Genomic DNA, 15471 nt, shown 5'->3' with positions numbered 1-15471 from the left:
AGAAATTAAATTTGATCCTACACTGAGTTAAAAAAAAATATACGAACATAACCATGTGTAAGAACATACATACCTAGTCAGACATGTATGCAGCTAAGTGCACACTTCACAGTTGATTATGGAATGTGGAGGCCTGGTCAACAGGGCCCCCTATAGATTCATTGCCCCATGTATGTTCAACTAGTGTAACTACTTATTTATCTTTATTTAAATTTCAAATAAATTCATGCCTTGATATTCTTGATATACTTTTCAATCTCCATTTAGTAAGTAAACTGAAAATTTTATATCATGTACAAATGTGTATCTACAGAGACTAGATGTATCCTTCATTAATGTCCTTTTCATACCAACTACATTTCATCTTCATTTTGGGATAATCTTCTGAGTTCCAGGATATTCAAGTGCCATTATTTGGGAATATTTAAGTGACTGGGTGAAAGACAGGGTATTCTAAAGACTAGTATTTCCAGTATCACTTGTATTCTTAAATCTCTCAAAGTACATTTGCAACACCATAAATGAATACTTAAAAACAAAACAAACAAACAAAAATCCAACCTCCCCCATCAAAATGGTAGCTAAGTTACCAGAATTTGAGTTCTATGGAAGGAAAAGATGGAAATGGAACATGCAAAGCATTTGCAAAAGCTTACAATTGAGACCTCTGTGTTACATCTGGCAAATACCTATGACCATTACAAATATACACGTAAGAAATACTTAGTTTAGGCTTCCTTTTTATTTCACTTTTATTTTTATTTTTTAAACTACTTAAAAAATAAAACAAGAAATATTGCAAACTTGCCTGACACACGATCAAGAACTTCAGCTAGAGTTGTTGAGACAGGCAAATGAAGAGTACGAAATTTGTGTCCAGCTCCATACATTGGATGTTGAATAACATGACTAGTAGCATTAATTCTACCTTTGTACAGCTGAAATGAAAAAAAGTCAACTTTTAACATGATTTGAAATTCAGAAGTAAGCTAAAACACTAAATTCTTATAAACTCACCTCAGCAAAATAAAATTAAGTCTTCTGTGAGCTGAAATAGAAACCTTACATATCCTTCAGTTTCACAGGTTTACAGTAAAAATGCATCAAATTTGGATAAACATAATTTTTTAACTCAAAAGAGTTTGCTGAAAGAGCCTGGAATATTTTTAGCATAAGAAACAATATAGTATATTTATTATTATCATTAAATATTTTAAATAGCTGTATATGAGACAAAACTAAGCGTTAGAGACTTTCAACTACTTCTGAAATTAAGTTAGGAAAAAATCACAATATACTTGTAATAGAGAAAGCTGTTATTTCTCTAGTGCTCTGACAAGCATAAAGTTTATTCTAGATGATATATCTAAGTCATTACTAGTTAAAACATTTCAGATATAGTAATATATTTTAGCCTAAGCTCTGATTGTATTTTTTTTATTGTTCTTTTCTTGCAGTAACTGTTTACAGACTTCTCTTTACAAAGAGAGCTTTTGTTCCCTTTCCTCATCATCAGGGGAACTGTTTGCTAATACTCATATACAGAATCAATTCAGTGTTGTGCAATACTCTTAAATGAATTAAATACTTTATGACAATGAGAATTTGGCTTATAAAATATAGTTTTGGTAGGAACCTCAGAGATAAAAATGAGGATACAATATTTTCAAGGTTATGTTGTTGGACATACTACAAGTATGCTTTGCACATTCATATTATTTTTAAGACTTCTCTTTGGATGTTAAAATAGAAACCTCCTCCTACTCAGTAAGAACAGCCAAATTATTTCCTGGTATTGTTAACAGAAGAAACTGAATTATCTGAAAACTTATTTTCAAGAATTTGTTTTTGTTTTTACTTACTAAGAGAGTTACTCAGTAACTCTCTGCAAAAATCTGTTCTACGTAAAATGCCTTATTAGAAAATTGATGCTACCTCCATGTTACCAATCTCCATATTAACAATTCATCTGAGCCAGGTTAAAACAAAAACATTTAAATGTGTTTGCACAAAAACTGATTTGCTGTCCCTTTTTCATTTTACACTTCCTGATCAAGTTTCCCTGTTGTAGTATTTCATGTAGGACTTTACTTTTGAGATAGAGAAAGAACAGCAGAAATCAAAGTAGAAAATATTTTTTCCTTGTCTGGCAGTATCGTATCTTTTAATACTTCCGGGTTTCCAGAAGGTTTCTTTATTCACAGGCTTCAGCTGACAGCACAGCAGTTCAGTCATTGATTATAACTCTGTTCTGGTGAAGCATTTAGAAATGTAAAAGCATAAATTAGCTTTACAAATCAGTTCAAGTATTTGTCATTCAAGAATGTATCTGTGGTGTTGTGGCTAATGTTAAAGATCTCTGCCAGTTTTGAAGCTTCAAAACTAATTCCTCAATGAAACTGATGATAAAAAACTGGTGTAAGGACTAGAACTTGTATCAGGATTCGCTGCTAATGCTTAAGGATAATATTAAAAGGTTTCAGTTTTCTATTCTTTCTATTCTTTCAGAATCACGATGTTTTCAGTAAGATAGCTTTGACTTACAGCAGTGCCTTAAATTGTCTTTTGAAAAGCTGAGTTACAATTCACCAAAACATTCCCTTCCTAATGTGTATAGTAGGAAAAGCCGCTGCCTGACCTTTCAAAGTTGAATACACACAGATATTTTTTTTAGGCTACATTTGATCCATGGTCACCATACAGATATAAAAACTCTTACTGGACATGGGGACTGAAGAAACAAAGTCACTTTCTCATCCTCCAGCATCAGTTGCAAAAAAAGCCTCCTAATAAATCCTGAAATGTTTCCAGAGGTTGGGAGGTTCCCACGCTGAGGAGAGGACTGGAACAATTCACAGAGAACCTGGAAATGCAAAATGACATCCTATTTAAAATATTTCTATATTTAGGTCTCTAAAACATAGCTCTACACAGCCATAGTAGGCAGTGCCTAAGATCCACCTTCCAGTTATCATTCAAACCAGATTAGAAATGAGGACCACTGAAGAAAGTATCAACAGCAGATTTTTTTTTTTTTTAAAACATTCAAAATATTGACTACAGCATCAAAGTAATTGTAAACATGTAGACTACTCAATAAGAGAGAGTTGAAGATAAAGTATTCAGAATAATAGCTTTCATATTAGTAAAGCAAACATTTTCTACTCCATAAGAGTATTAGTACTGGTCATTCACATGGAAATGTGTTGGTTTTTTTTTTTTCCCCACTCAAGTTATCTGTTCCCAGACATTCTTAATGTTGAAAGAAAAATACTTTTATTCAACTAGGTCTGAAAGGTTAGTAATTGTGAGGAAATTAGCTGAATCTGCATTAGAATAGTAGACTGTTCTGTAACAGTCCACATATCCCTGAACACCAATTGCACAGCAGGTACGGTTGCGTAAACAAATTAACCAGAAAATCTCCCTTAACTTTCTAATTTAAAAGATGTGTATGGAGCCTTATTTTCAAATTCTACTTCAGAAGAGTTTAATCCCTATGTACTTAAATATAGTATTTTGGATTTTGGTCTAAAGTGCCTTATTATGGCAAGAAATACATCTTTATGCAGCCAAGAGGAATACAAATCCATACACAGCACTAAACGGTCATGCTGAAACATTTTTATACTTTACAAAGTCGGACCAACAAGCTAACAGTTTTAACACAAATTTCACACAGTTGATAACAACTTACAAAAAAAAACAACACCCAAACCAACCAACCAAACACCTTAAAGAAAGCTTAAAAAAAAGTTTTAAAATTTTGGACTAGGCAAGTTTCATCTGTAGTTATTAGTAAAGAAATGAAAATTGCATTTGTTTTTTCTCTCACCTGTGCCATAAGCCTCTGGTTATTAGGATGGCAAGAAATGCACTGTAAGAAGAAAGCAACTGTTGCATTTTCAATTGCTGTCCGCTGTTGAGTGGTCAACCCTGCTGTTACAGTTGAAGAAAGCAAGCTAGATCTTGCACTGGTCTGTTGTGCAGTCACATTGTGTCCTCCAGAAGTAGCACCAGAATGGCACAACAGAAATAAAAGTGCTGTCCACAATGGATTGACTTCAGAACCACCCAACCAATCCTTCATGATGTGGCTGTTGCCAACTTCTGTCAAAAACCTGAGAACAGGAGCAACTAGGTCTGCCGTGATAGGCATTTTATTAAAGTGCTGTGGAACATGATGCCTCCTGAGCCTATCCTGGGTGATATCCATTGATTGTGCAGTGCAGTCAGAGCTAGAAGTATGGTTAAAGCAGAAACTAGCAAGACTTCTTACAAGCAGTGAAGGCAAACCTGAGTCCAATAATTGCTTGATAGCTTCAGGAGACTGAGATGAGGCAGCAAGAGTAGCCAGGTGAGACTCTGTTAGTGCAAGAGGGGCTTGTGCGTTTTTAGAGTCATCTGTTAAAGATGAACTGAGGTCCTGCTTTTTGCTGTCATCAGTCATGGACAGTCTGTGTTGACACTGCATCGGAGGAGGAGTGATACCCATCCATCCCATGAGTAAGGAAAAATAATTTGGGTGGATGTGGCACATTGAGCAAAGCAAACTATCAACGGCTTTCTTCAAAACCATGTTGCAGGGAAGAGACATAGACCAGTTAAACAGCGACCTGTAGAAGACATAAAATCACATCAAGACATAACTTGCCACTCACATTCCCTTTTTCAGTTTATACATTATCTTTCTACATTAACCATTCTAGAAACTATTGCAAAACTCTAAGCTAAGTTTGACAGCCTCTTTTGGGTCACAGTATCAGCAGGACTTTTGCTACCCAGACAGCATTCCTCATGCTTATGTTTGATTTTATTTCATTATACCTTATTTAAAATAGTTAATAACTGATTCTTCTGGCATGTTGCAAGTGAAAGACAGGATTTCAGACTTTGGATAGTTGTCACAATTTACATTTACACATTTCTGAGCTAAGCATAATCCCTTTTTGCTTTCAACTCTCCAAGATGCAGCTACTAGAAAAACACGTCCATTTTCACAAAGCTCTCTTAATCAATCCTTTGTAAAAAATGAAAATATTTTAATACATTTCCTTTTTATTTTTTTTTCTTTTTGTTTGTTGAATGACATCATCCTTGCCCTCCTTAGGACACAAGTTAACAGCAGAATTATTCCTGAGAGATAGTAAAATTCTATCTACCTTTGAACTCACTTCTATTCAAATACTGTTAGCTGAAATGTTAATCAAAAGCACATGAATGCAAAAGCTAATTTTGCTCCTATTATTTAGTTTATACTTTTGAAATGCTATTTGTGAATCAGTGAAAACTTTTTTCATACAAACTTGTTCAGAGTAGGTGAAGTACTTTATAAAAAAAAAAAAGCATGGGTTTTCTGAACTGCATTTGCATTACCATGGCACTGTAAATAGGTTACATAATCTTAACCTTTACATCCACAGGCGATGCACACCTTATGCCACTTCAATGTTAGTTTTTAGTAAGTTTGGATCTATCATCACATATCACATTTCCTGTTTGAAGACAAGGACTGTTCTTCCCTCTTCTGGATAGAAGTGTTATTTTATGTTTAGTCAAAGGGACTCGAAGAGTCTAAAAGAGAACATGGGTCTAACAAAAAATAGCTTTATTGCTGGCTGATTGAAAAACGCTGTAAGATAAAACACGAACAAGTCATCTCAGTGGCCAAGTGGACCTATGACTTCGGGAAAATTTTCTACATGCCAAGTATTTTTTTTTTAATAAAGTCCACATGCAATAAAGGCACACTTGAACTCTTCTCCAACTATATATTCTCTCAATCCTTCTGCCAAAATTTTCTGGGTAAGTTCATGCTCTGTGAAAAATTAGATTCTTTTCCAACTAGATGAAAAATAACCAAGGAATAATTTAGCATCCATCGTCCAAAACAGAAATATTGAAATGAAAAATGGGGATGATTGGAAAATACATCCAAAAGAGAAATGAATTATGACATGAAGGAGAAATAAAGAGTTATGGCTAGAATCAACAAAAATATTTCAGAAGTTAAAATATAATAGAGGATGAAGAATACACGGAGGATGTTATTTTTATCAGAAGAATTATTTTACCCATGTCTGACAAAAATCCTTTTGTATTCATTAAAAATGTGTAATTTGCTCCATATGCTGGTTGATATGAATTATAGTTTTAGTTGGCAGGAGGTAGAGGAACAGGACTATATTGCAACATGTATACCGAAACTAGGTGCAACAGTTTTATTAGTATTTCTTCATTTCATCCTATGATGAAAACACATTCTCTCTGAAGAATGGAAAGTCAGTTATTAAACCCACTTTCGTATTGATGCAAATCCAAAAGGGTTATCCATTTTAGGAAATGCATTTTATTACAGCTCTTCCTTTTCAAATGTTAAAATTGATAAAATATATTTTCTGATTCTTGAAAGGGCTCATTGGCAAGCAATTTAAAATCCTTAAATTGATTCCCAAAATGAACAAGCTCATTTTGAATTAACAATTATTTATAAGACAGTAACACTGATGTACACTTCAGGAAAAGGCCTAGTTAGTAGTATACATCTGAAGACCACTATGCTGCACATATACAAGGCTCCACATGCTTTTACCAATGACCATAACTTGGACATTTCCCAGTATTTGAATATTTGTACCTAAAGAAGAAAATAAGGTAGAGAAGAAAATATAAAAGGTTCCTACGGGCAACAAAAAAATATGTGCTATCAAAGTTCCTTTCAGTAATTGGAATTGCATTCAAAAGGTACAAATGAAAGATGTTTTCTTTACTAGACACAGGACTTCAACAGCTACATTTTTATAATACATGTGAAACAAAGCCATCTTGGCTTCTCTTTCTTGTTTTCTTTACATAGAAGAAATCAGTGAGCGACATAAATTAGGAATCTCTGTTACGTCGTATATTTTTCATGTGGACTCAAATACATTATTGTGAAGGGTGTTTTTTCCTTTAGAATCAAGCAACAAACACCCACAAATTCAAAGTTCAAGTTTCACTCAAGATTTTGTAATTTGTTTCTTTCAAATCAGGCTATGGCAGGAACAAAATTGGTGACTCCAGAAAAACAATCCTTCCCTCTTTGACCTGAGCACTTAGCTATCACTTAAAGATACTGCATGTATGAGTAATAATGCTTATATAACAGGACACCAATGAAGAGTGTGATTTGTGGTTATTCTGAAAATTACTGCAAATGCTCCATTTTAAACAATAACAATCCAGACTTATCCATTTCAAAAAAACAGAAACAAAAACATGTAACAGAATATCTTTCACATGTGTTAACACATACATAGATTTACTGTTTTGGTTTTAATTTTGTTTTCCAACTCAGTTACGCCTGCAGTATCTGAAGTTTTGTGTTTAGAACTACAAAGCTACCTGTTTAGACATCTTTAAGTATTTACTCTATCAATTAGCATTGGGGATGACAATTTTCACTACTTTTTCCACTTGAAGCTGTATCATTTCAGTGAACAAAATAATTTAGTTACAAAAATACAAGGTACAATACTTTGCTTGCTTTACTTACTCAAAGAGCTCTCTGTCCAGCAACGCTGGTAAATCGTATTCAACAAGCAGTTCATAACTATGCCACAAAATTGCTGCTACACAATGCAAATGGGAAGGAGATGGCATCAAAAGACCGTACTCTCTTGTTGAGCTATTTGGACAAATGTAGCTGACCCGGCCACTTTTTTTCATAGCAGCAACTCTTGCAGAATCACTGACCCACTTCAACAATGCTTGAATTCTGGAAGGCAAGATGATGTAATACATTATAAAGGGTCACAGAAACACTCAAAACCAAATTACTCCAAGACAGCAAGTTAATCTGATTTACACATTTATCGCTTCTTTTGAAGCAGAGTTCGAGAGCAAGCTCAAACTCACTTTTGCAAGCCTTAGATCACTAACAGGGTAAGATTAATTAAAAACACATATCATCTTAGGCAGCTAAATGTAAGCTTTCTTTGTACAGAGAAAGAAAACATAGAAGGTAAATAAGTTCTAAGTATCTGAGAGAAAAGTCAGCTGAACTCTAAGTTTTATAACTTTCATAAGAGCAAAAAAGAGAGGGATGCATTCTATGCAAAGGATACAAACAGCTAGGAGGGAAAGCTGAAAGGCATCTTTAGATTTCTGCACTTTCAAGCTATCGTGTAATAATCAGATTTCAAACAGATTACAACAAGTAGATTTTAAATTTTGTGCAGTAACACAAAGCCACTATTTAGCAAATCATTTTTATTTATGCTTCCTTATGACAATCCAAGTAACATTACCTATCTTTCGTTCCAGGATCCTGAGTTGTTCCAAGCTGATAAAGAATGTCTATTGTGGAGTCAGAAGAGAGACCATTTAATCTTCCAAACAGTAAAGGGCTATTCAGATCTTGCCGCATTAAAAAAAAAAAAAAGGAGGGGGGAGAAGAGGGGAAAATAATAGAAGTACTTACATATGTATCTTTAAAAAGTACTCATGAAATTGTTATTAAGACTGAATTGAGCTTTGCCATTAACAAACAACTCTTATATGCACCGCTATCACAATATTGCACATTTTATATCTTCAATGCAACAATCAGCCTTACTAACAAAGAAAAAAAAATCAGTGCATGAATCAGATAAAAGACTTACAGGTTTAACTATCAGGATTTTCTTCAACATATTCCAAAAACACGTAACTAATACCAATAGAGTTGTCAAACCTCGCGCTTCACAGAAACAAATGTTTATCTCAATACAGAAACTTATTTAACTCCAGTTTCCATCAACAGGACTAAGGTCCAGGAATTCCTTGGACTGGTTCCTACTCATCTTCTTGCTGTGTTCTTCATCTCCTGCCCTTTACGAAACTACTCTCCTATCTAACTGCATTCCAATAAAAGACAGTGGGCTACACTGAAACATTAACTCTTGGTGAAGTATGCCATAGAAGTCATTTCGAAAATGTGCTTTCTGCTAGTACCAGAAATTTCAGAAAAGGACAGATAAGAATTCATATTTCTTTCATCTACAAAGCCACAAAACAGCAAAGGAAAGTGATATAGTCATAAACACACAAAAAACAGTGCATTTCACTGTGGGACAGATCAGTTGTTCAAGTTCTCACCACTATTCAGAATTTACTCTGTCCTATAGATTGTTACAGCCCAAATATTGCTGTACTTATTTTCCTTAAAAATACTCTGATATATTCGTTATGTTGAAACATCTATACGTAGCATCTACACATATATACACAGCTGCACTTGCAATATATTGCATGGCCTACTCTTGTAACATTCCCCTAATTATATGTTTTACACCAATCAAAACAATAGCGGTTGCACTGTTTTACTATTGTAGAGCTACTCATAGACTGTGATACTCTGTGATACTCAAAAAGTAGCAAGTTACATGATAGCAAGAAACACAACGGAAAGTTCTGGCAAGCAAAATTCAGACTCAGAAAGTAAACCCCCAAATATACTGTATTTGTACATTTGCACGAGCAGATTTTCCATTAACAACTGAAAAGACAGACATTGCACTCACCTGCAGGATCACTCCCTGATGCCGAGCAGTTTCTTAGAAGAATGTCAATCAATTTGAGGCCTATTCTGGTGGACTGCAGCCCAATTTTTACAAGCACAGCCTCAATGTTTGGAGAATGCATACCACAGTACGGTGACATCAGTAACGCAGCACAGGTCTGCAACAGATTAGCAGTGGGTGCTGCAGCACTAGCCATCATTCCTTCTAAGTCACTTATGTGAGTGAGGCAGTGGTGTAATAATCTTAACCATCCAATACTGAAAAGGAAAACAGCAAAATGAGCTAATGTATCATTTTATCATTATTTTATTTTTCATCTATAACTACCTATATTAGATTCTATGACAAGTACTGCAGAAAACCGCTGTGATGCAATCAGACATCGTATGAGAAAAGTAAATTAAAATAACTGAATCTAAGAGTACAAGGTAACGTACCCTAGTATTGCTGTTGTAACTACTGGTTTAAGGTTTTAAGAAAGACAGAGTCTGTGGGTAGAGGTAGTATTTTTATGCATTTATTTTTTAACCTAATATTGTGTAGAGGGATAAAAACAAACTTTTTGGCCACATACATTCTTTTCTAGTTTTGAAGCATGCTTTACAGCCTGCAATACTTGCACATATAATAGGAAAAGTTAGACAGCCTGCAGAATTTATTACTAAAGCTTCTCAGGATTTCTTGATTTAACTACGTATTTCTTCCAACACGGCCAGCTGATAAGTACCTCAGATTTGTGGGGTCTCTGGAGCAGTGGGGTGTGGGCTTTTCTTGTTGGTTTGCTTTTGCAATTTTTATTTTTATTTAAACATTAAAAGGAGCTGACCACAATATAAATGTGAAAGATGAAAAAGCCCATTGCCTCACTTAGGCACCATTTGATTTATTAATATTCATAAGGTCAAAATCCTGCTGTAGTAGTTGGCATTAGAATTATACATTTGCATAGCTTCCCTAAAAATAGCAGTGTTTAAGAGGATTAAAAGTTTGCAATGGCAAGGCTAGATATGCACCTTTTCAGTCATAAATATCTACAATAAATTACAGTGAACCTTAGTGAGTATGGAGTCCTACCTAACATAAGAAGCACAGAAAAAGTGCAGAAATTCAAAATTTGTTAACCATTGCATTTCCCACCCCCATCTCTCTTATTCTTTAACTGTGTTGTTCAGTATTCCTTTTAATAATAAAACAAACCTACTCTAACTGGATCAATTTAGAAATGTATCGGTTAGAATTTATTTATAAAAAATACACTACAGTGCTGTTTAAATGAGCATTATGAACAAGACTGCAGTCTAAGTTCCACATGAAACAAATGACACCTTTTCACTAACAAGTTCTAAAATAACAAGTTACCTCATCTTCACAGCAAACTTTACCCACCTTTTTTTTTTTTTTTTTTGAACTATGGGAAGCTCGTACATGTATCTTAAATGAAGTTTACACTTTTATTTTAGGAATAATTTATTCCAAAATATTTATCATTTAAGGAATGAGCAAGTGCTGACAATATTTCAAAGAAAATTATATCCAAGTTTATTTAATATATCTATCATATTAGTCACGTTAGTTTATTGGGATACTTAAAGTAAGCTGAAAACCATGATAAAAAATTTCAGGACCCTCACAATGTACACTCACTTTTTTAGATACTGCTTATGTTTGTGCAACTGTAAGTTAACTTTTTTGAAGTACAAATATAACAATAGTATAATTGGCTATAATAATTTTTTTCACTGCTATTCAAGATCAAGGATCAGTTTCAGTTATATGGCTTTTATCAAATATACACCAGATAGTGTTCATCGTCTCTGAATTTTCTTACTCTCTCAAAATTTTTCCCAACGGAAGAAATTTTTTTTAAAAACTTTCCCATGCTCTCTTTTCAAATTTATAAACATTAAAGTTCAAAGGTGAAATATTCCAAAGTCATGATTTTTAACAATTTAGTAAGCTAGATTTCAGTGGAACCCAGAAACCTAAAATATTGACCCAAAAATAATTAAATTCAAAGTTGGAAAACTCAAATATTGATTTTGAGGCAGTCCTTAAAAGTTTATTTACTTTAATTTTACAGATAAGTAAGAAATTCAAGATGTCACCTAAGCAAGTAAAAGCTTTTGAAAAATCTTGCTGATATGCCAAAATCACAACTTTCAGTTCATATTTCTCAAATGTTTGCAAACAGAAATATTGGATACGCATTGCACAAAACGTTTTACTGCCCTATTTCTATTCCTGCTTCAATACTTACAATGTAAGTCTCCTGACTTCAGTAGAGATAAGAAATATGCTGTTAGTTAATTTTTTGAACCAACTGCCTACACATTGAAGAAACAGAACTGAGTGCTTTCCTATCTTTTGTATTCTTTCATCATTACAGGGATGAAACACACCCTTTTACACATGCAGATTAAGCATGCTGCAAAAAAAGAGAGAAGTACTGCTTACTGTAAAACAACAGAATAAAAATCTAAGATATTTATAACAAATTCTTTAAACGTTCAAATCTAAATGTTAAAATACAAAACCAGCTACTCATGAACACAGTTTGCTACTCAGAGCAGACAATAACATAAAGAAAAACCACAAACTGTTCCTCCAGTCTCAGGCCACTGCTTACCTTGTTTTAGAGACCTGATCCTCAGAGGGAAGGAATGGATTATTGACTGTTGCAGACGAGGTGTTTCCAAAAGCTGTGAGGCCCAACAGTTTGATTTGAGAGAGGCCTAATGTACTAGCATCCCGTGGACGATGGAGACGAAGACAGACAGCTGAGGCAACTTCAGCTTTTACAAGCTGGATTTTTATATACGTGAGACCACTTGTGATAACAGGAGTTGACAAAGGTAACATATTGACACCATCTGCACTTATTTCAACAGATACTGATGAAGGGCAAGCTACAGAGTAAGATAAGAATGTTTAATACTACTCAAAAAAATGGTAGTAGTTTGAATTTTAAACATTAAACATGCATTCCTGTTAAAGATACAGAACAAGATGATGAAAATGATCTTAGGCAAACACCTCTACAGAACTGCAATTAGAGTATTTGTCCTGTGTGATGACATATGGTAAAATGCATAAGCATTTTGATAAATGGTTTATATTAGTTCATTCCAAAGATTTAACATGAAAACAAGTCCTGTCAGTATAAATACCAAATTTTCCCTGGCTGGGCTATGACAGTAAGAGCTGAAAAACTGCTTCTCTCATGGTTTATTCCAACTGCCATGCCAAATCAGTTTGCCTGAAGGCTCCTGATCAACATCATGCTCTTCCGGAGTTTTGAGACATTTGACAACTTCCATGGCATATTTAATGTTAATGCCACAAAACATATTCTAAGCTATAAGAAATCAAGCAGAATTGGAGCTTTCGATTCTCAAGAAAGGCAGAACTATCAAGCTTTTTAACTAATTTTATTGTCATTCTTCAAACAATTTATCAGTTTTAGTTTCTCTGATTACGTTTCCTGTAATTTCTAAATTTTACCCTTCAAATGCTCAAATCAGCATCAATGTTAGCAAATCTACTTACTTGCAAGAGAGGCCAGATGAGGCTGGATATGGATCTCTTTGAGCAGCACTGCTGCAGGAAGATGAATTGTAAGATCACACCAAGCTTCCTCAGGTAAAAATATGTATGACCACGCAGCAGACCGAGCTCTTCTATGTGGAGGAGTAGCCTGTAACAGTACTTCAGCAGGTTGGGCAGTGGGGCTGCTTGAGGTGATTGAACCTTCAAAAAAACCAGCAGTATTTACATTATTAATATTTATTAATAAAACCCAGATCAACTTACAGCCTGAATTGTGGAAAACACTTTTCTCCATCTCACCTGTTTTAGTTTATTCATACATTCCAAATACAATAATGAGAACTGCTTAAGTGTTTTACTTTTTGCTATTTGCTACCAAAACCCTAAACTTTCCATCAAGATCTAATTATAAAAACAAACCAAACAAAAAGGTGCAGGTTGACCAGTATGCTTAGAACTTGACCTCTGTTAATTCATAGTTAACGTAATTAAAGTTTTAAATGTTTAAGTATTAGAATGGTAACAAATACCTTTATAACTGAAGTCTGCTAACATTTTTCTGAAAAAGCTCTGTTTAACATGAAAACCTTTTTTCTAAAATAAGGCACCAAAACTGAAAGCCTATGACCACATGAACTATGTATTTTTCAAATCTTAGTAGGATTTAAGAATGAAAGACATAGACTATGTCTTCCAGCAAGTTGTATGGCACACCAAGACCAGATCTGTGCTGTTCTAATTACACACACTTGGGGTGTTTTACTTTACAGCAGCTCTAGCCTGGTCCCATGACTGAATTGCTTATTGGAGGTGAATTCCTGGAGTACACATTTTGACAGACTATTATCCCAAATGTATCCAGTTTGTGTCTGAGAACACCACATGATGAGAATCCATGTGTAGAAAGTGAAAAAAATCATAAGGTACACTTTAAAAGAATATTTTACTTTCAGTTGAGAGTATGAAGATAGATACGCTCATAGAAGAATACCAATAACTGCAGCACTTTGCAAGTTTAGTGGTGAGGCATGCAAGAAACCACTGTGATCTATCTTTAGGACTCTTACTACTTAAAGGAATTAACTACCAACATTTGCAGGTTTATCAGATTTACCTCTTCAAAATTTGTGAATAGCAAAGTAGAAGATTTCTAATGGTCCCATATTCTGCCAAATTATTTTATTCGATTCTTTTAAATTTGCATGAGAGGACTGAAGGGACTTCTCTCTTATCCTACAGTTCTTCCAAAAATTAAAAAAAATAATAAAATATAATAAATCTTTCTTCACTCCTGACAGTGAGACATTGGACATTATATATATATATATATACATATAAATATATATATGTATACACACATTCATTGGCTACAATAGGTTAGCGGGCAGCAACATGGATCATTAAGACACAAGTAGTGGAATAAAAAGCCTCAGTAAAATATTAGAAGGCATCTACATCTCAAAACACATGCATTTTAAAAAGCAGCAGCCACTGTATTCATACCAAAACAGCACTGCAATTCTAACAAATATTTATGCAGGTACCATCGGTGCAATTAGGTGCAAGCATGAGAGCAGCATCAGCAGAAGTAGTCCAGTGCTCCAGCACCTGCTACTCTGTTTGACGTAGCTCAGGCTCATTCTGCATCACCTGTCTTTGCAACACTTCTGTAAAAGCTGGATCAAACCTGATGCACGTTAAGTGAAGTCAGTGAGTCTTAGTGCGACTACCACAAAAACTGGGCTGGACCTGGGTATCCAAATAACCCAGGGGAGGAAGGGAGCTACCTTGATGCAGTGGCTACATCACATACAGATCACTCCCCTCTTTCCCCTATCGAGAGGAGGAAGGACTAAGCAAAGAATTTGTTTACTCCCTCAACATCATCTTGAAACACCAGTACCCCCTCTGTTTAGAAGGTTTAATACTACTGCAACATTTAACATTATCACAATACTTTCTGTTAAGAACATAATAAAGATTCAGGTGGCCACTGGATATTAATGCAAGAGAAGGTTGTATCACTTACCCAAAGGTGCAAAATTGTGAATTCCCTCTGCATTATCAGGCTCGGAAGCCAGCACTCTGGCTTTCAAACTGCTGTCTGTTGCTTTGGTGGGACCAGAATCAAGGAATTTCATAATAGTTGAAACCATACTTCTTGCTGTGTTAACAATTGCTCTTGTGCTCGTTACCATGTTGTTACAAATAAGCTGAACACCACCTGTGTACAACACGGTGGGGGGGGAAAAAACACTGTTCAGAAGCCTGCAATAGATTCTAAGCAAGCAGAAGCAGATTTAGCAAGTTTGCTCCTCCAGATGTACAGCTGTATTCCTTCTTTAAGTGCCATAAAAATCTACAATAAACCTTTTACTTGATG

At 34.6% G+C, this 15471-nt stretch overlaps 1 protein-coding gene across 2 annotated transcripts in view; it reads right to left on the bottom strand.

The window, feature by feature from the left end:
• BIRC6 (baculoviral IAP repeat containing 6) overlaps positions 1 to 15471 on the bottom strand; it is a 178099-nt gene that overhangs the window by 69142 nt on the left and 93486 nt on the right. For both annotated transcript variants that reach the window (XM_035564936.2, XM_050709359.1), the window contains exons 49-57: positions 15118 to 15312; positions 13089 to 13289; positions 12169 to 12448; positions 9543 to 9799; positions 8289 to 8397; positions 7535 to 7756; positions 3836 to 4616; positions 2720 to 2863; positions 809 to 938 (exon numbers count right to left, since the gene is read on the bottom strand). In XM_035564936.2, the coding sequence (XP_035420829.1) occupies positions 809 to 938; positions 2720 to 2863; positions 3836 to 4616; positions 7535 to 7756; positions 8289 to 8397; positions 9543 to 9799; positions 12169 to 12448; positions 13089 to 13289; positions 15118 to 15312 (2319 nt within the window). The remainder of the gene's footprint in view (positions 1 to 808; positions 939 to 2719; positions 2864 to 3835; positions 4617 to 7534; positions 7757 to 8288; positions 8398 to 9542; positions 9800 to 12168; positions 12449 to 13088; positions 13290 to 15117; positions 15313 to 15471) is intronic.

This window comes from Cygnus atratus, chromosome 3 (assembly GCF_013377495.2).
Source record: "Cygnus atratus isolate AKBS03 ecotype Queensland, Australia chromosome 3, CAtr_DNAZoo_HiC_assembly, whole genome shotgun sequence".
Lineage (NCBI taxonomy): Eukaryota > Metazoa > Chordata > Aves > Anseriformes > Anatidae > Cygnus > Cygnus atratus.
Note: the sequence above shows the minus strand (reverse complement) of the source record. Positions and strands in the feature narration are given on the sequence as shown.